General features: G+C 43.3%; 2 protein-coding genes across 5 annotated transcripts in view; both read right to left on the bottom strand.

Moving 5' to 3' along the window:
• SH3BP5 (SH3 domain binding protein 5) overlaps positions 1-19,662 on the bottom strand; it is a 75,639-nt gene that overhangs the window by 50,868 nt on the left and 5,109 nt on the right. Inside the window, exons 1-2 of one of the 3 annotated variants that reach the window (XM_027814778.2) lie at positions 2,843-3,021; positions 676-738 (exon numbers count right to left, since the gene is read on the bottom strand). In XM_027814778.2, coding sequence (XP_027670579.2) covers positions 676-738; positions 2,843-2,923 — 144 coding nt within the window. In that variant the 5' untranslated portion in view covers positions 2,924-3,021. Of the gene's footprint in view, positions 1-675; positions 739-2,842; positions 3,022-19,662 lie in introns of those variants that run through there. The other 2 variants (XM_055708315.1, XM_027814776.2) reach the window with 2 other exon arrangements.
• METTL6 (methyltransferase 6, methylcytidine) overlaps positions 1-19,662 on the bottom strand; it is a 53,307-nt gene that overhangs the window by 9,527 nt on the left and 24,118 nt on the right. For both annotated transcript variants that reach the window (XR_008731930.1, XM_055708324.1), the window contains one exon: positions 676-738. Coding sequence is in view for 1 of the 2 variants with exons in the window: in XM_055708324.1 (XP_055564299.1) it covers positions 704-738 (35 nt within the window). In the remaining variant the exon portion in view is untranslated. The remainder of the gene's footprint in view (positions 1-675; positions 739-19,662) is intronic.

The following is a 19,662-nucleotide window of genomic DNA, read 5'->3' on the forward strand; positions in this document are numbered from 1 at the left end:
TTTAGACACACAAGTAGGACAGTTTGTTTTGATTTGTTATTAGACCAATAATGCAGAGCCTTCCAGAATAGCTGAAGCTCAAATTTGGGACTTTAGAAACAATTTCTTCAGAAGTTTCCATTAGATTTTTAAGTGTCCAAGAAAACCTCTTTTTCCAACTAGGAAGTCTTTTCCTTCAACTCCTTCTACTTTCCTTACTCTGAAAATAATGACAAAAAAGGCAAATCTAACAAGCTAAAAAAAATAACCACTAAGGAGGAGATCCTGGCAGGTAATTGTACGGCAAAGACTTCTTAACCAAATAAACTTTCACTGTCTATTATGTCAAGAACACAAACCCAAAACAGCGACTTGTAAAAACAGAACTTGTCTAAGTTTAGTTTCAAAACCTGAAAATAGGGTTTGTCCAGGGCTGGGGGGGGGGGGGGGGGGGGGGGGCCGTGGCAGCAATGGAGGAAGGGGGAAGGCGCATAGGGTTCTCTACATATGGTTTGTACACTGTCAGTATCCCTCTGCCCTCTCCCTTTCTGTTCCAGCTGTTAGCTCAAGTCACACCTTTAAAAAAAAAAACATCATCACCATGGCACAATTCAGGAGGGAACCTACGCAAATACTGTTCTGTTGCTCACAAAATCCAACATGCACAAAAGAAAAATGCAAGGATGAATTCTGTACCTCCAGCTCCGTCTCTCTGCGATTGATATCATCTGTAGATTGATTTAGTTTTTCCAGTTCCCCCTAGAAAGAAAGAAAGAAAGAAAAGTCAAATGCATCTTAAGAAATCAGGGGGAAAAAAGTGTCTGAGAAGGCTCATTCTGCATCCTCACTGAAAGCTTACAAGGGCTGTGGCTTACAAATACAGTGAAAAGAGGAAGCCTTGAGACATTTAGAGTAACTTTGCCACTGGTATTCTAGTTTGCAACTTAAAAGAAAAATAATCAGAGAAGCTCTATAGTTTTATTTTAAGGCACCACATTTCCTGTTCTGGCTTATTCCTTGCTATGAAAAATAAACATAAAGGTACAGTAAATTCTGTCTTGTTAATCAATATAGTCAGTATCTGCTACTTTCCAGTGAGATACACACAGTCCTCAGAATTATTAACATAAAGTTAGTACTATCACAGGAGACATACAATGAAAGAACAGCACTGATAAAAAACATGTTTTGCAGCACAAGAGGCATTTTACTCTGGATTTTGGCAAACCATTTTATAACACAAGCAGTCAATGGGACATACGATTATGTTTATTCAGTCTGCCTTAGCGCCAACACTTTGATCTCTTAACAGTAAAAACAAAGGTGTTAAAGCCCTTGAATAAATATTTACTAGAGGTGGTGTTGGCATGAATGAAGTTACTGTAAAAACAAAGCTCATTCTTAATTACTTTCTTATGACAAAATGCAACCCTCAGGAGTGGACTCCCAATAGCCTTCATTTGATCAACATGTTACTTCATGTGAGATCCTACAATTTCAACAGGAATGTTTGCTAAAGCAAACATTTCATTTTCAACCAGTGTAACAGGATCTACCTTGAAATGTTTAGCTGTATAAACCAACCACTGTAAATTGATTGTAGCTTGAGCAATTTCCCACTAGACTACAAGAACAACTCTGGGTACAATCAGAAAGGAATTAACTGCAACGGTTCAGTTCTCTTATCCTTGGAGGTCAGATTTCATTTCCAGCTCTAGAATTTGGAAGATACATATTTGCCCATGTTTTCTGAAACAGACACTCATACATGAATTACCTAATTGCCTTTTACTGTATGGTTAAGACATGACAGAGGCAGACCTAGCAGCCTATTTCTTCAACCAAACAGGAAACTCAAGAAAAACACTGTTTCTACAAAAAAGTGCAAATCGGATATATGGACAGCTGTGCAAGCTGAGGAACCTAAAGTCAAAATTTATCAAAAGGCACTAACAGATCTCAGCTTCTCAAAATCAAGGCAGTAACAGGCTCGCTTTTGGCTAAGGGCCTTGCTCTATGTAACCATGTTTTGTGAATTTTGCAATTGCTCTGCTTGGCCCTGGAAAAGAAATGCTCACGATGGAGAAAAGAATTACAGCATGGAGGGCCCTAAGCCAAGAATCCATCCTCTCAGCAATGTACACACATGCTTATATTCACTCATGACAAACAGTCCCAGCAACACTGGAGGCAAGAGCCATAAATCTGCAGAGACCTAAAAATACATTTCATTTCAGGGGCCACAGCGTGCTGAAGTTTGCACCAGGCAATTGGTCAAGACATGATTTTTGGGAGAAAAGCTTTGTTTAGAAACCATGCAAGAATAAAAACCATTTCAGAAAGTATTCATAGAGAGAATTTACCACCTTCCACTAAAGCTCCATTTTTAAGCAAGTAAGAATAATTTTTAAAAAATAATCTGTGCTTTCCCCCATTTACGAATTTCTGAGTATCAGCCCTGTTTCACGAGCAAGGTCACGCTGTCATGGTCAAAAGTAAAAAGGGAGGGGGATTTCAGTAGGAGAAGGAAGGACGCCCAACGGAGCCCGGCGCAGAGCGCTGCCCGGGGCCGCAGGGTAACAAAGGGCTGGGGCGCCCCGGGGCCGCTGCCCCCCACACCCGGCGGGCGCCGAGACACCCGGGGCTGCTCTGCACCGCCGCTAGGCACCGGCAAACGTATACATAAATATATATATATATATGTGTGTATGTCTATATGTATGTACGTATGCATTAAAAACCAAAAATAACAAAACATAAAAGGCAATCATTGTAACAGTTATTATATAAATTATATACACATTAAAATACATTTTAAAATTAAGCCCTCCCGGAGAGGCAGGCAAGGCGCGGCGGCCCTCACCTGGATGCGGGGGTCCACCTCCTCCTCCTCGGGGCGCGGGCCCTCCTCGGCGGCGCGGCCGCGCCTGCCCCCCGGCTCCATGGCGGCGGCTGCCGGTACCTCCCGTTCCGCCGCCGCTGCCGGCTCCGGCTCCTGCTCGGGCAGCTCGGCCGCCCCGGCCCCGCCTCCGGGGGGAACCCCTCCCTCCGCACAGCGCCCCCGTCTCTTTGTGCATTCGCACCGCACGGAGGAAATGAGCGAAAAACCGCGGGGTTTCTTTTTTTTAAACCCTTCTTCCCCCCCCCTTTTTTTTTGTGTGTCAGTGCTTGTATTTTGTCATGCTCGGTGCTCACCCCGCCATCCTCCCCGCCGGGCAGACCAAATGCACGCAACTGCAGTGCATGAAACCAAAATGAGTAGTTTCAGGTGCAGAGAAATGCTAACCATACCTTGCGTGCCTTTTTTCTTTCTTCCCCCCCACCCCCCGCCTTGTTGTGGTCTATTCTCTTTTTCAGGCTCTGCTGGGGGCTGACATGTCTATGGAGAAAAAAAGGGGAGAGAAAAGGAGGAGATAAAAATACTGAAGTCACTTTTAACAACCTTGAAAATTCAAATGAAACCCAGATTTCTGTTGCGTGGCAGCTAGGCAAGCTACTATTGTACTGGATGCTGCAGAAAAAGACACACTAAAGACATACCCTTCTGCTGTCAGTAAAAAGAAACTTCTTGCAAGAAGCATGGATTCTATGTATATGCATGGCCCCTGGCCAGCAGAGCACTTCAGATTAGGGTCTCCTTAACCACAGGGACAGGGCCCAAACTGGCACCTGAACGCTAAAAGGGTAAGAGTGGGCAACCCTTCTGCCTAGCAGTGTACCACCAGGAGCGGGCTCCAGCACCTCTTCATTTTGCTAGCCTCGAACACAGCTGTAACCCCTTCTGTGGGCTGCAGTGAATAAATAAAATTTTAAGCAATTTATTTTTCTTCCCTTCTCACAACAACTCCAGAGAGAAACAAACAGCGCATTCCTACACCAGTGAAATGAAAAAACATGATGCTTTCTTTGTCTTTTCCCTCCGCAAGACAGAGAAAGCAGTCCCACCAAAGCACATGGGCCAGGCTACCCACATCGGAAAAACAAGGCAAGAAGTGACAACTGGCTGAGCCAAGGCCCTTCCTCAAATCACACCAACCACACTGAACTACTTCCTTGCTCCCTCTGGGTGGGTAACAAGTCATTTCAAACAGATGAGGAATATATCTCCACCTTAAAAGTATCACTTTTGATTTAACCCCATTTTTGTTTGAAACCTCCTCAAAAGATTAAAAAAAAATTCAGATGTGGGGAAGACACTTCCTTTGTGAGTCTGAAGATGAACAATATCTCAGCAAAGCACAAGAAGATAAAAATTCACATTCCTGTGGTAAAAAAGGAGGCAAAAGAAAAGCTGTCAAGCAACTGGGGGGTGTGGGGATGGGGAGGAGGGGTGTGGATGGAAGAGTGGCACAAACATTTGAAAATAGTATAAACATGCAAAGTGACACCAACAAACTAAAATAATCAAGGAACAGAGGAGGTGTTGCAAAAACACAGAAGGGTTGTTTGCAACATCTTCATTTCTCACAGTAAAAGAAACCATGTAAAGGGGGGGGGGGGGGGGTGCGCAGGGAACACAAATCCACAAAAGCCAAGTGTTCTACTGCTCTCCATTAAGGGAATTCAATATGTACACACAGCCAGAGGTCCCTAGGGCCCTGGCATCTCTCATCCCGTGTACTTGTGGCTTGTGCCAAGACTGTTGTGGTCAAATGTCCAAAGTTCTCATCACCCTAAAAGAGCACAAAACCCACCAAGCAGTATATGGAAGAGTTAATGCTGGCAATCCTGCTGTTATCACTTATATTTCTAGAAAACAAGGCTATGTAAACCAGCTACAGTAACTATGCCACGTTTCTCCAAAACCTACACAACCTGCCCCACAGCAATGTCACGCAAAGCACAACTCAGTACTTGGGGTGCAGAAATGCTCTCCCCAAGGCATTTATAATGTTTGTGTGAGGACTCTGTTTCTCCATTGCCACCAAGACAGTCCCCATGATTGTCACAGCTCAAAAAACCTCCAGCCAAATTCATCAGCCTGCTACTACCAAGGCAGAGCAAGCTGTTTCTCTCCTTCAGTCATACAGCGGAATTAGCATGTTGGGAGAGCTGCCTGCAGAGCTTGGCACTGTGCAAGAGATGGTATGAATATACAGGCCCCTTTCCCCACAGCTCTAAAATCACACACAGAGCACCAAGGCCGTTGAGATCATTTTTCATCAAACCAATACATCTGAAAGGTTTATTAAAAAAAATGCTGAAGAATGCACAGGCCACATGTCTGTCATCACTGCAGACATCACTAAGGCATTAGCAGAAAAAAGGCCCTAAGGGAGAAATTTGACAGAAAAGGGAAAGGGAGACTATTCAGTACACATGAAGATCAATAAAAGACTCCAGAATATTATTTGCATGCTCAGTTCCTTCTCTTCCCCATGAAATAGTTTTGGCTGAAACCAGTCACATGGAAAGGGTGGCAGAGCCCCAGCAGTATCCGAGGGGCAATCCTGCACAGCACACAGGCAAGCTTCATGCTTGAGGGCACACTCAGCAAGTTTGCCAACACCAAGCAGTGTGGTGCAGTTGACACACTGGAGGGAAGGGTTGCTATCCAGAGGGACCTTGACAGGCTTGAGGTGAGCCTGTGCAAACCTCATGGAGTTCAACAAGGTCAAGTGTAAGGTCCTAAAAGTGGGTTGGGGCAATCCTGAGCATAAATACAGGCTGGGCAGAAAATGAACTGAGAGCAACCCTGAGAAGAAAGACTTGGGGGTGCTGGTAGACAAGAAACTCAACATGACCTGGCAATGAGCATTTGCTGCCCAGAAAGCCAACCATATCCTAGGCTGCATCAAAAAAAGCATGGACAGCGGGTTGAAGGAGGTGATTCTTCCCCTCTATTCCATTCTCCTGAGACCCCACCTGGACTACTGCATTCACCTCTGGAGCCCCCAACATAAGGATATGGACCTGCTGGAGCAAGTCCAGAGGAGGGCCACAAGGATGATCAGAGGGCTGGAGCACCTCTCCTATGACGACAAGCTGACAGAGGTGGGATTGTTCAGCATGGAGAAAAGGTGGGTTCAGGGAGACCTTATAGCAACCCTCCAGTACCTAAAGGGGGCCTGCAAGAAAGCTGGAGAGGGACTTCCTACAATGCCATGCAGTGACAGGACAAGGGGTAATGGCTTGAGGCTGAAAGAGGGTAGATTTAGATTAGATACAGGGAAGAAACTCTTTCCTCTGAGGGTGGCAAGACACTGAAACAAGTTGCCCAGAGAAGCTGTGGTTCCCCCGGCCTGGAAGTGTTCCAGGCCAGGCTGGATGGGGCTTTGAGCAACCTGGTCTAGTGGAAGGTGTCCCTGCCCATGGCAGGGGGTTGGAACTAGGTGATATTTAAGGTCCATTCCAACCCAAACCATTCTGTGATTCTATGCTCTGCTTAAGTCCATACGGTTCAATAAGTCGACTGTGGACAATGGCGTTTGGGCATTACTTTTGCCAAGTCATGAGTGATCTCATCCCAGAAAATCTCTCCTACATCATCTGTTAAAAGCCAGACACCTCCCCAGCCACACTCCACTCCCAGAAAGCTAGTCATACTGACCTTTTTGCTTCCCCCACAGGTCCCATATGCACTAAGGTGGCTGCGTAAAGCCTGCATGAGGCTTGACTGAGACAGTCTGTGCTTTCTCCTGTATCAATATTTCAAAATCCTGGTCCTACACATTCAATATTTGAACAAAGCAAAGAGAAGTTCAGGCAGAAAGAAACAGCTTGCTTTTTCACTAATGGGATTCCAGAGTGGGCACAATAGAGAATTAGCCCAGACCTGCCAGGCCAGGCTGCAGCTTGACAAAAGCTATGCTGGAGATGATACAGCTCACCAAAAAAGCACAAGGAAGGTACCGTTGCAGGAAAAGCCATGATCCAAGTTACTTGAACAACCAATTTAACTGCTCCAGGCAACACCTCTGTGTTGTGACATGACAGCAGGTATTTGGGGTACAAGCCTTATTAACAGCAGATACTGGAGCATGGAAAATCCTGACCAAAGATGATGCTCTGACCAAGAGCACTGCTACACTCTTACTTTGGGGGGAAGCTGCTAGGTAACCTCAGGTTTTGGTCCCATGGAAATCCTCAGTGTACAGGCAGCATTTGGCTGGGGACAGATGGAAACATATGTACCTTAAGGGAAGAGTACAGAGAGGAATTCTCTCCCTCGTTCTGGAGGATGGTTTGTACATTAGGTATTACATCTCTGAATAGACACTGGGGAACTAGAAGTTGCATTTTAAATAAAATCAGCTGGGAAGAAGTATGCATCAGTGAAGAATTGCTTGGGGAAATATACTAATAACAGTAGCTAATTTAGGGGGGAAGAAATCAAAGGGAATGAATAGTGTAATTTTACATATATTTTATAATGGTAGATCCTGAATGGATTTTAAGGATGGGTTGGGGTTTTTTCCAAATCTCATCCTACATTAAAATTTCTGCTCATACTTGCCCTCAAAGCTTGCTTCTGCCCAAGCACTAGAGGCAAGGGCCTAAAATACAAATCAAAGTTGCACTTCCTTCCTCAGAAGCAAGTATCTCCTCTTTTTGAACACTGATAGCATACTGAGCAGAGTTCAGGACTAATTAACACACATTTGATTACCAAAGACACATTTGCAGTTCATGGAAACCTTTGTGGAGAAAACAGCCTGAGAGACAAAGCCTTGCTTACAGAATACTGCCTCTGTGAAAAATTCTGCTTTCATTGATTACCATGCTAGATGCTAACTTCCAATTGGCCTCAAATATTGAAGCACTGTTGCAATTTGGTTTTAAATAATTCACCATCAAACACAGAAGAAGTACAGAGAGTCCAATTCTAAGGAGAAAAAAAAGCACATAAAACATGGCCCCCAAAATATATTTACAAGCATAAAATCCTTCATGTAATTTCTTAACTGAATTAATCCTGAAAACCAGTTTACCACAATGACTTTTGCAATGTTACACCAGAAATTAGTTTAGCTTAGGAATTGTCTCATTTAAAAACAAACCCACCATCTCACTCTTCCAAACTGCAGCAAAGACATTGCTCTGTCAACATTCAAACCCCATATGCTTTGCTGGTTTTCAGAAGTATATTGCACATGTTAGAAACATTTTTAAACATGAAGTAGGATCTCACCCACAGTCACAGTACATTGGAAGATCTGGTCCTCCATATCTTAATCTTTGATAAGAGGCTAAGCACATACATTTTTTGGAGATATGCACCGCATTTATGGAAGACTTTTAACTCCCTGGATGCACATGCAGGGTATTAAATGCTTAAAAAGTGGTCAGAATCAAAACTTCCTTTGGCTTATTTCTCAAGCAAATTTTCATGCTTCCATACCCACAACGGCTGCAGTATGTTTGTGCTCTGCATTTTAGGAAGTGCTAAAAATCAATTATCTTTTTTACTCCAGTTTGAAAGATGCTATCACCTTGTGAACTTGCATACAAATGATGCACACAAAGACACGTTAATGGAGCCTGAGCATCTACAATTACAAACAATTGGAATTTCCCCACCTACAAGGAATGTATTCAAGAAAAAGCTACATCCCAAAATACCCTTTAATTTCACTTCTTTTTAACAAGCACCATTTAAGGATGATTAAAACTGCCGTCTAGGCTTCACAGGGCTACAAAGAAAGCAAGCTTATTTAAAGAGGTACAATCTATTTTCTAGCCCCATTAATCTTAGTATCTTTCACAACAACTAGGTACAAGGATTATTAGCAAAATTACCTGCTGGGCCAATTTTGCCTGGATATGCATTTATATTCCATGAGCTACTTCTCTTATTACTCTGAAGCCTGATATTGATGACGCTTTACACAGACAGCGTGAGTGCAATATAGTTTTTTATATATATACACACTCATGTATACTATGAAATATATAGATATAGATATATATAAATGCATGACTAACAGCTTGATGAATTTCCCTACTTATTGTTGTTTCACTGGGAAAGAACCACCATCATCCCAGGATTTATTTTCTCCTCCTCCAAGCTGTCTTTTGGCAAGGTGGGTGGAATTTCCCACTGGAAACCACCAGTAAACACTACATCTGCAGAGCAGAAGAGTAGTCCCACTGCTCATCTGGCCAAAATGCAGCGTGTGCTGCTTTTGCAGATTTAGAAAATAAAAGAGTAACATGAGACTCTTCCTCAGATCTGCTACTGAAAGATAAGGAAGATCCCTTTTACGGTGCTTTATACTTGAACAGGGTAAAACCCTACACTGCAACCTTTTAAGCTGAATATATCCACTGAGGTTCCCAGCCCTGCTCTCTTTCCTTGATAAGTAGTCTCCCATCAGTTTCAACAGGAGCAGGATCAAATGCAAAGGTGTTTAGTCTGCACTTGCCCTGTGACAGCCAAAATGAGATGCAAGTGCCACTCTCTTCTAACCAGCCTGACAACTCAGTAATGTTTCTGCAGTGGTGTGGATACATCACTGCTATTCAGAACAAAACCACCCACCCTCATCTTTTATTCCTTATACTTAGATATCTATGCAAACCACATTTAAAATATTTATTTAAAGAACCACCTCTAATTCCCAAATAACATGAGCCACATGCAAGAATACATCTCATTTTTCCAGTCTTTTGTTTGTTTAATGTTCATACTGATGCCATATTGGTGACTACTTAACTATATTAGTAGGTTTCTCACTGGTAGATTTAAAGGATAAAATCCCCTCACTGGTCTCTTGCCACCAGCCTACACTGCTCAGGATACCAGACACAACACTGACAGATGAAGGCAGAGTCCCTGCAACGCAGCACTATGAAAACCACGAAAATATAATGACAAACAAGAAACTCCAGGTAGTGAAGTTCCTGTGGATCTGGTGCAGGGTATTCATGTGTCCAGTGTACTTGAGTGAGATCCATGCACGTTGCTCAAAGGTGGCAGTTTCCACAACCCTTTCCTCACACAGCATGGCTCCTCTATGCACTAAGCACAGAGCCATTTTCCAGCTCACCCGGGAAGGGTCTCCCTTATGCCTCCCAGTCACAGGCAAAGCTCCTGAGAGGTGCTTCGTGAGAATCTCCTGCAGAGCAAAGCTACCTCATGCATGCAGGCTGTACCACAGCTCTGTGCAAAAGCAACCTGGTATCCACTGAAAGGTCTCTGACCACAGACTTCACTTCTTAGTAATCTTGCTATCGGACAGGAAATTCACCCATATCCTATCTTAAGCTACTGAGCACACATTAACTAACACCTTGAATCTCCAGAACACCTTTCATCAGAGCATCTCAGAGCATTCCTTCAAGCATCAGCTATCCAGGGAAGCTTTCCCTTTGGATTCCTACACAAATCCCATTTCTTACAGGTGCTAATTGATTAAACAGAGGGAAACAGCACAGAGGTTTCAAGTACAAGGATGGCCCAGAGGATCAGGGAAACAGACACCTGTTCAAAATGGGCTTTCAAACAGAGAGCTGAGTAGACTGGGTAGCTACAGGAAGATTTGGGACTTCATCACCATCATGACCAGTCAAGTACAGAGAAAAGGTAGAACCCTGATCTATATTTAGAGAAACAAAAGACAGGAGCTGGCAACCAAAGGGGATCTCCTGCCTCAGAGTTGTGAAGGCAGACTAGAAGCCAAGAGGAAAACAGCTGGGAAGCCCAGAGATGGGGGCAGGCCCTTTCACAGCCAAGCCCCATTAGCAAGCTATTAAGAAAGGTCTTTGCACGAGGTCTCGAGTGACAGGAGAAACAGGAATGTTTTTTCTGCCCTCCTCTTTAGTTACCTTTCCAGGCCTGTTATAGCCTAATTTACCTTGTGCTAGAAAATATGAGCTTATCAAATACCTAAATAGAGAAAAAATTATCAGTTTAACAAATTTGAGTTTGACGCCTGCAAGATCCTAAGTGTTCACGCTTGAAGTGTCTCCTCCCAGATATGTATAGAAATCCACAAGCCTTTAAAATATTCAAATTTTAAAAATCCATCTCAGCTTTGTAAAACTGCAATGATTCCTGTGTACAAAGCCCCTTTCCCCCCCTCTCTTACCATTAATAGCAAGATTTTATGTCCTTCACTCACTGCCTGGCAGAATCATACTCTTCAGTGCTTCTCATTACATAAAAATCAAGTGATCGAGCACATTGTGTGTAGGAGTGAAGTACAGTCTGTTTTAGCACCCAACTTTATATATCAGGATAAGAAGTAATGATTATCTGCATTCCCCCTCCTGCCTTCCTCCATGCCACAACGTGCAGGGGCATGCTGCTGCAGAGCCACATCCCTGCATTTCCACCTTGGTGCCCCACAGCAGCCCAGAGCAGCACCAAGGCTGTGAAACCTGCCCCAGTCCAAAGTCGGTCACACAGAGCAGGTTTTGAAGCCTCACTGCAGACAACCATGCTGCCAGCAGCATCTGACCAAGTACCTCAAACCTCCAAGAGCTGAATACTTTTGGATTGCAATGCAGATAACAGGCTCTCCCTCTCACCTCTGCTCCCCACTCACCCTCACCATTCAAGCTCAGCCTCTTTTTTTCCCACAGTCTTAATACCTTCCCCTTCCTTCTACCATTTCAAATATCATTTAACCCATTACTTCCCTCTTTCTTAAATTTGTCTTTATCCTTCATTTCTCTTTTTACCTTCTTCCAATTTCCCCAACTTTCTGGTCCTGGAAATCCCTCTCTTAGAAGCAGAATTTGCCGTTTTCCCCAGCTGAAAATTTTCCTCGCGTTTCTGTTTCACCCCATCTCTCATTCACTTCCCCACATCCCAACTTTCCACCACCAAAACACAGTCTCAGTAGTGCACTCTCAGCACTGCAGCCCAGACTAAACACCATTCCTCAGGCTGACCTTCACCCATCCCACCCTTCATCAGTTCTTCCCCACAGGTCCCTCAGCCACGCAGACAAGGCAAGCAAAAAGCAGAGGCTGCTGGGGGCTGCCTGAGGGACCTAGGGAGGAACAGAGGCAGCAGCAAGAAGACACAGCATGACTTCTGAAAAAAAGAAAAAACACAAATCCGAAAGGAAAACTGCCCACTGCTTTGGGGACTTCTGAAGATTAGGGACTATCGTTACAGCTTCTACAAACTGACATTATATCTGGAAAGTACAGCATAGATAGGCAGCAGCAGAGGGCAAAAAGCATCTTCAGAGATTCATGACACCAAGTGGTTCAGATCTCCATAAAATGAAAAGCTCTGAAGGTAACGACCAAATGTTTAAAGCCACAAGATTAGAGATACCTGCACCACATGCTTCTGGTCTCACTATTAGCTAAACTGCTTCAGGTTTTTCTCTTTCACTAGCAGGTGCAGACAAGTTCCAGATGTAGGCTTAAAATATACCAGCAAAAATCTGCTCCCAAGGCCAGGCTAGCTATGGTCTCTCCTGGATGGTAAAAGCAAGCACTGTATCAGAGAATGCCAACAGAAGTAGCTCCGGGTAAGAGACTGAGAGAAGACCTGTATTAGTATTGTTGTATCTACATTTCAGGCAAAGCCATGAAGATATAGAGAGGCCAAATGACTGCAAAAAGGCACGTAAGAATCTTATGGCAAAATCCAAAAGCAGATCGCAACAGTCACTTTTTAAATTTTAGTTTAACCTCACTTCTGGACTCTCCTTTTGGCACACTTCATCCTTGTTCTACTGCTCTAGCTGAGCAAAAGGCTTTTCTCATTTTGACCTAGAATTACCTACTTAGGATCCATGTCTTACTGCACAGTCCTTAAAAAAACCTCACTAAATTTCCATAGCACAAGTTACATAACTAAAAAAAGTAATTCTTGCTACAGTAATAAATTCTTTCAAAAACTGATTTCTTTTTTTCATATATAAACTGTTCCATAGCACTTGACATTAGCTATGGTTCAGCACCAGTGTTTGTCCAAATGATGCAGCTACATCATTTCAACTCCCACTTCAGGATCTTGTTTGCTTGTTATGTTGCAGAGACTAGAGAATTTTTATAGTATCATCTGAAGAACTCTGTTCCTTCCCCGACCAGATGAGTCCCTTTTGCCACAGAAAACATGCTTAACTCTAGGAAAGACTAGCATATCATGTTGTAAATTCTTCTCCACTGAACTCTCTCCAGTATGAGGGCAGTTTCACAATAAGAGGTCATAGGGGTAGAAGTGAAGCATTTCACCTTAGGAGTCCCTGCAACCGCCTTAACAGTCAGGAAACCCGCTTTTTCCTTTTTTTTTTTTTCCTTCCTCCTTTTGAGATGCCCTCTAAACCTCTGGAATGAGGGGCACATAGGAATGCTATGTGCCAGGTAACTGGATTAAAAAACCTGCTCCCTTTCATCCCAAAAGGCCATTCATTGTTTTGTTTTCCTTGTTCTGTTGACACAAGGAGGTAAAGTGAAAATTCTTTTATTCTCAGCCAGTGACTATATCAGAACAGCACTTTTCCAGCTGAAATGTGCAAGCAGGCTGTTTCCCAGCTATAACAGTAATGCCTATCCCAGGAACAAGCTCCACAACAGCAGGAAGAGATAAGGGAGCACATTTCAGGCCTTCGGAAAACCCTGCCCAAGAGGACCGTGGGGAGCCTGACAGATTGTCCTTCATTAACATGCAGATGAACACAAATCACTCCACACTGCAAACTATGTTCCTCTAACCTAAAATGTAACTTCTGAGCCTCTCTTTTAGCTCCTTTGGCCTTTCTTCCAATTTCCTCCCATCTTTTCACTTCCTATCCTCCCACAGGGTAACTCTTTGCAAGCGAGCTGTTAGCACCAGAAGCCATTCATACACCCCTGCACCCACACTTCCGATGAGCTGCCAAGACACAAGCAACTCTCCCATGATGCAAAATATCTGAATCCCCTGGAAACGGTAGGCATGATGAATACCTGGGGCAGGTTCTGGGTAAGACAGTGGGATTTTACATGTCCAAAATTTGATCTAGAAGCGTACCTTCATTTCACTAAACTTTTCACATTGCTTTTTGTAAAAAAGAGGCGTTCAGGCCTCTGAAACAGTAAAAAAGAGGTGTGTCTAGGAAAGGAAAAGATGCCCAGGTGATTTGTTGCCAGGACCATTTGCAGCAAATGGACTGAATGGCTGGCTCAGAAAATCAGTGCAGTCACCAGCCAAAATGCAGATAAGATGGAAGGTAGTTGAACGGTTTTGTGTTTGACAGGTGTCTGAGGATTATCCAGCCTTTGTTTGGATAAGGATACACATATTGCAAAACATTCTGAGAACATATTTAACACACAGATACTCTCAAGAGCAAGCCTACCAGAAAGGAGATGAATCTGCCTTCTTGGTCTCCATCACAAGAAAGGGTGCAGCGTGCTCAGCACTGGGGACCCAGAAGGCTTGCCTCTCAGATTTTCCAAGCAAATTGGGAAAACTCTCAATAGCGCAAATGCAGTCCCGACACATGGGGACAAAAGTGTCCACACTGCTTCCCAGTCCCAGCAAGCGGGACTGGGAAGCAGTCCCAGTATCACAACAGCTGCAGCAGCGCGATCAGTCCTCCCAACTGCCCTTGCACAGTGCTGGGGATGTGCAGTGGGATGCAAGCACAGGAACACCCTCTCCAAACAGCAGGAGATTAAATTGATTTTCAGCTGCAGGCGTCTTTCAGAGAGAGCAAAAGGAACAAAGCAGATGTCAGGCAGTCTACAGTACAGCTCTACCATTCTGGGCACCCTTTGGAGCAATAACTCCTTCAAGGGGTGGAAGGGGAGAAAAAACAACCACCCAGCAGTGTGCTAATCTTCACAGACTGAGCAGCTTTAATGCTGTCTAATCCTCCAGAGGGAGTAAACAGCATTTCCTTTGTGCCAAGGATATCAAAATGGTTGAAGGTGGCAATCTCTACTGACATTAACTTTATTAAAGGAAGGGTATTTCCACAGGCCTTGAGAAGGCTTGGTCAAGAGCCAGCTGGAGATGCATTGCTATGTAAGTGCCTGCTTGTAATGACAGAAAATAGCAGGCAGTTGGGAACTCCTCAAAGAATATACAGGTATCAAGCACGCACACAAACTAGAGATTGCATATCACAGCCGCACACATCAATGATACAGCTATCAAACAATAGCACAGCCGTAGCAATGTGAGCAATGCAAGCTGCTAATAATTGCCTTTTATTCTTTTTAAATTTGGCTCCTGTGTTATTTTGCTGCAGCTCTATAATTAACTTGTATTCTGAAGGGGGAAGCAGTGCCCCTGGGTTGTTGTTACACGAATGCCAAACCTTATTGAGCCACTTCCTCAGAAAATGGTGTTTCCATGTAAAATGGATGCAGAAGTGAAAGAAAGGAGATAAGGATTATCAGTAAATTTCTAAGTAATAGAAGCCTGCATTTAATTAAAACTTACTTTAAATAACAGTAGTACTCATGTTCTACTCACAGACACTTTCTTGCATCAAACAACCATCACTTCATGATGGTACTGAATATAAAGTCAGTTCCTAAACACCTTTAGGTAACGCACAAGAAACATCTTGAACTCACATTGTTATGTCAATACATCTCACCCAGCCTTGCCTACAACACCTGAGAAATAGAAGTTTGCACTGTATGCCACTGCCTGTACATTCAGAGTCTTGTCATAGAAATTGGCATAGATCTAAGTTATTTTTTAGGCTCAGATCCTTTCATTACTTATAATTGGTCCTACAGAATTTTTGAAGTGTTTAAAACAGTTGCACACATTGTATCCTTCTTGTGCAAAATGGAAAGTTGAAACTCTGAATCAAGGATCTGAAAAACAAAGCTCTAGTACAGAAGCAGAAAATACCAATACATTCACCTCCCCTTCCTGGAGAACAGTTCAATTATAATCATGTCCCCAAGCAGATTTTGCACTGAATCACTGTGACATCTGCTAGGGAAACAAACACAAATCTATATCTGCATGCAGCAAATACATTGGCAAGGTTGCAATGGGGGGAAGGGAAATTAAGTGTCACTTTTCACACAAAGTAGAAAATGACAGCTTGTCACATCCATGAGTAAATACTAGCAGAAGTGAAAGGAGGCAAGATGCTTCCTCACCTTTTCCCCCCACCACAGCGTTACAAAGATACAGATTAAGGACAAAACTGTGGCTTCTTATCCCCTGCCTACAGTAACAGCATCTGGATGCGTATCACCCCCTGGGACCACTAACGATAATGGATCACGTCCGCCACTCACATGCTAGCAGAGCTCCACTGAGTTCAAGGAAGCTGTGGCCCTTCCCTAGGCTGAAGAGCCTATCCAACATGCCACAGATGGGGGGGCACAGAGGCCAGAAGATACCCAGAGGGTGGGGGTGCAGGGTAACTTCTTTCAGGTCACTTATGGAAAAGAAGGATTGCCCAGAGCCTTGTCAGCAGTGGGCACAATGTTATGATACAGAAGCAAGGGGTTAGTCATGACTTGACTATATAGAAAAATCATGATATAATGTAGTACAATGTTCTTTGTACAGACAGACACCCAGAAGAACAGCAAAGTTACCCCACATTCCTCCGCTTCCCCAAGCACAGGAGTATGCCCATAGACAATTGCTGCAGAGCCACCCACACACTATAGCTTGCTTGCCCATCAGAGCCTGTGGGCACAAAGATAAAGATCTTCTCTACCTCCTTTCAGTCCAACATGCCACGCTTCACCAGCCGCATCACATGGCAGGGAACAAGGTTGGCTCCCAACTGCAGGATGAAGGAAGGGCCATGTACAAAGCTACTGATACAAAATCACCTTCCAGCAACAGGTCCCCTGGGCCCCAAAACCTACCCCAGCTACGCCAGAACACTGTGGCCTCTCCTCCACCTCAGTCACACAGAAGGCTGGAGATGAAGGCAACGCAGCAGAACATGCCTGACTCACATACTTAAGTCTCATGCAGGATGTACAAGATGGATCTGACCTTACACCCACATGGGAAACAGCAACATCATTCTAAGCTCCTTTTAAGCTAATGATACCACTTACACAGGGTTTAAGCAACTGCAGCTGTTTTGGCAGGACACAGGCCTGCCACCAAAAATACATAAATGGGTACAAAAATTCTCCATATTACACCTTCACCTAGAAGAAATGCATTGCATTAACACTTAACAGCATCTAATTGCTGGAGCACAGCAGCACAGCACCCTTTCACTGATTACAGCTCATTTTCAGGGGCACTTTCCCCACACCCAAAAGCCTGTGTTTAAAATACTGTATATTCTGTGAGTCATACTGTAAGATTAACATGACTGTAAAAAGGGTTTTTTAAAAAGATGTACAACCTTCCACCCACTCTTCCTTGTGCTTTTACAGTGAGAATTTATTCCTAGTTGGTATCCTAGTGTACAGTGTCAGATCAATTCCTCTTCAGTAAAGTGCTGCTTTATATCCTGGTGAAAACACACTTCAGACTTCACTTACAGGATCTGATTTTAAAAATTACTGTAATCAGGCTCTGATGGAACCACTCTGGTAACAGATCTGTGGCAAACCTTTATCCCAATTTTATGATTATTTGGCTACAGACAAAGTAAATAAATGACTTAAAAACAAGCAAAACTTTAGGAACTTGGACATTGGCAATGAAAGTCAAATTCAGACCTCAGAAGTCTCCTCTGAATTGTTATTAGTCCATATCCTCCTACTTCTCCACAATCCTAAACTTTAGAACTTACAATAAACGTACATAAAGAAAACTTTGAAATTTGGACTCCTCACCTGAATTTGCTTTCTCATGCAAAAAAGAAACTTTAAGCTTTTAGTAGTTACATATTTACAGTTTGATTTCACCACAAAGAACACTGATCCTTCTACTCAGTAGAAAAATAGGAACACTTTCTCCAAGAAAGCTGTATTCTATAGTTTACAAAGAGAAACTGCTTGAAAAAAAGTGAAAAAGGAACAGTAGGGGTTTTTTTAAGCTATGTAAAGAAAGGTTATTCTTAGAACTGCAAGAATTCTTTACACTGGAATAATTTAGCAAGCACACTGAAATACTTTTCTACTAAACCATGGTTTTCAGCCAGGCCCTTAAAATTGATATTTTCACAAATTCACACGGTCTAACTGGAGGGCTGTTGGCTAGAGCCATTCCATTGACTACTTCAAAACAGAGGCGTAGAACAAGTGTATCATCTGCCAGACACCTCCTCCTGTGCTTGCCACAGCCTGAGCAAGAGCCAGGCTGCTGCTGCCACCCCTGCCTCAAGGACTGAAATGGAAGATTGCAATACGAGCATGCAGAGACAGCAAAGAAACACACACCTGCATGCCTGGAAAGGGTAAAATAAATGCAGAGACAGAAACAGAATTTGAGTTTTAAACCTACTCTTCCTTCCAAAAGATGTATTGAAAGGGTCTCATAGCTGTGTTACACATTGACTGACAAGCAATAAAAAGTCAGCAAGAAGTTCAAAGGATACTGATTGCTTTTTATCTGCCACACAGTTCACTTTCACGTCTGCATTTCTGTGTGGTTTCTCAGATACGCAGATCTCTCCTCTTACGTGTTTCTAACTTGTCTACTGACTTAGATTCCTATCCTGCAAATACTAACAGTCATGTGTGCAGTACGCAGAATATATTTTACGTGCATTATACCTAGGACACCTTTAAGAACTACAAGCATTGAAGACACACACATGAAACACAACATTGAGTATCATAAAATGTTTCTGATAAAACACAAAAAGTCCAGCAGTTTTAAATCAAGAAATCCTAAATAGGTTTCCCTCATCAACTCCAGGTAACAAAATACATTTCCCACCTCTTCAGCTACAAGATGGGGGAAGGGAATCCTGCAGCTTCTACATAGTATAAGCAAATATCCTCCTCCTCCCACAAAATGGCTTAAAATAGATTTACAGTACAGGCTCATTTTGAGGGTCTTACTATCTTGTTTATGCCACTGTTTCAAGCTCTGTCATTCAGAGGGCTGGGAACTGAGTTTGTAGTAAAACAGCCTGAACCAGGACTCCCAGAAAAAAAAGAAAAAGGAAAACAATGAAAGTGGGCTGCATATTGGGAAGACAGCATGGAACAGAGAGCTGAGGTTGCACATGAAATCCTGTCTCCATACTTCTTGCTTATCTTTTCTTCTAATGGTATCCAAAGTGGGTTTTTGTCTTTCTTGTACTGTGTCTGTTTCCTACTTTAAGGTCTGCTGAACAATGTGGAGTTTTTTAGGGGCCTGAGGAACTCACAGCAAGACAATGAAAGCTTTCTTGAGAGCTAAAGCCAAGTCTTGCTGAGTAAGCAGTCCTCACCATTTATATGAAGAGTTTGAGCCTCATGCTACTGTATGGTATGTCATACCAAGAGCCTTGAGCCAGCTAGAGATGCTTGGGAAAACAAGAAGAGGGGAGTCACCTCTGCCTGCCTGCAGCTCTCAGTCCAGTTTGACACTCAGGCTACATTCCTGCCTGAGAGCACAAACCAAAGAGCTGAAAATAAGCAAACACAGCCAAGAAACTCCAGCCTCAAGGAAAACCAGAGCCTACCTCCTTCTGTTTTTTTTCTCATGTCCTTAACAGACTGCAAGAGTGGCCAAAATACCTTCACAGTTGCTTAACTCAGCATTTTCTCCCTTGTCCATATCCTTGCAGAGCAGCACAGCTGGCAGCTATTTAGCCCTAGCTAGCCTTGGCATACAACCTCAGCTATACATATCTGTTAATGAGCCTGGCCCATCACTCTTTACTGCTTAATCCTCCCTTGTCTAAAGAA

The sequence above is a fragment of the Falco cherrug genome, chromosome 4 (assembly GCF_023634085.1).
Source record: "Falco cherrug isolate bFalChe1 chromosome 4, bFalChe1.pri, whole genome shotgun sequence".
NCBI lineage: Eukaryota > Metazoa > Chordata > Aves > Falconiformes > Falconidae > Falco > Falco cherrug.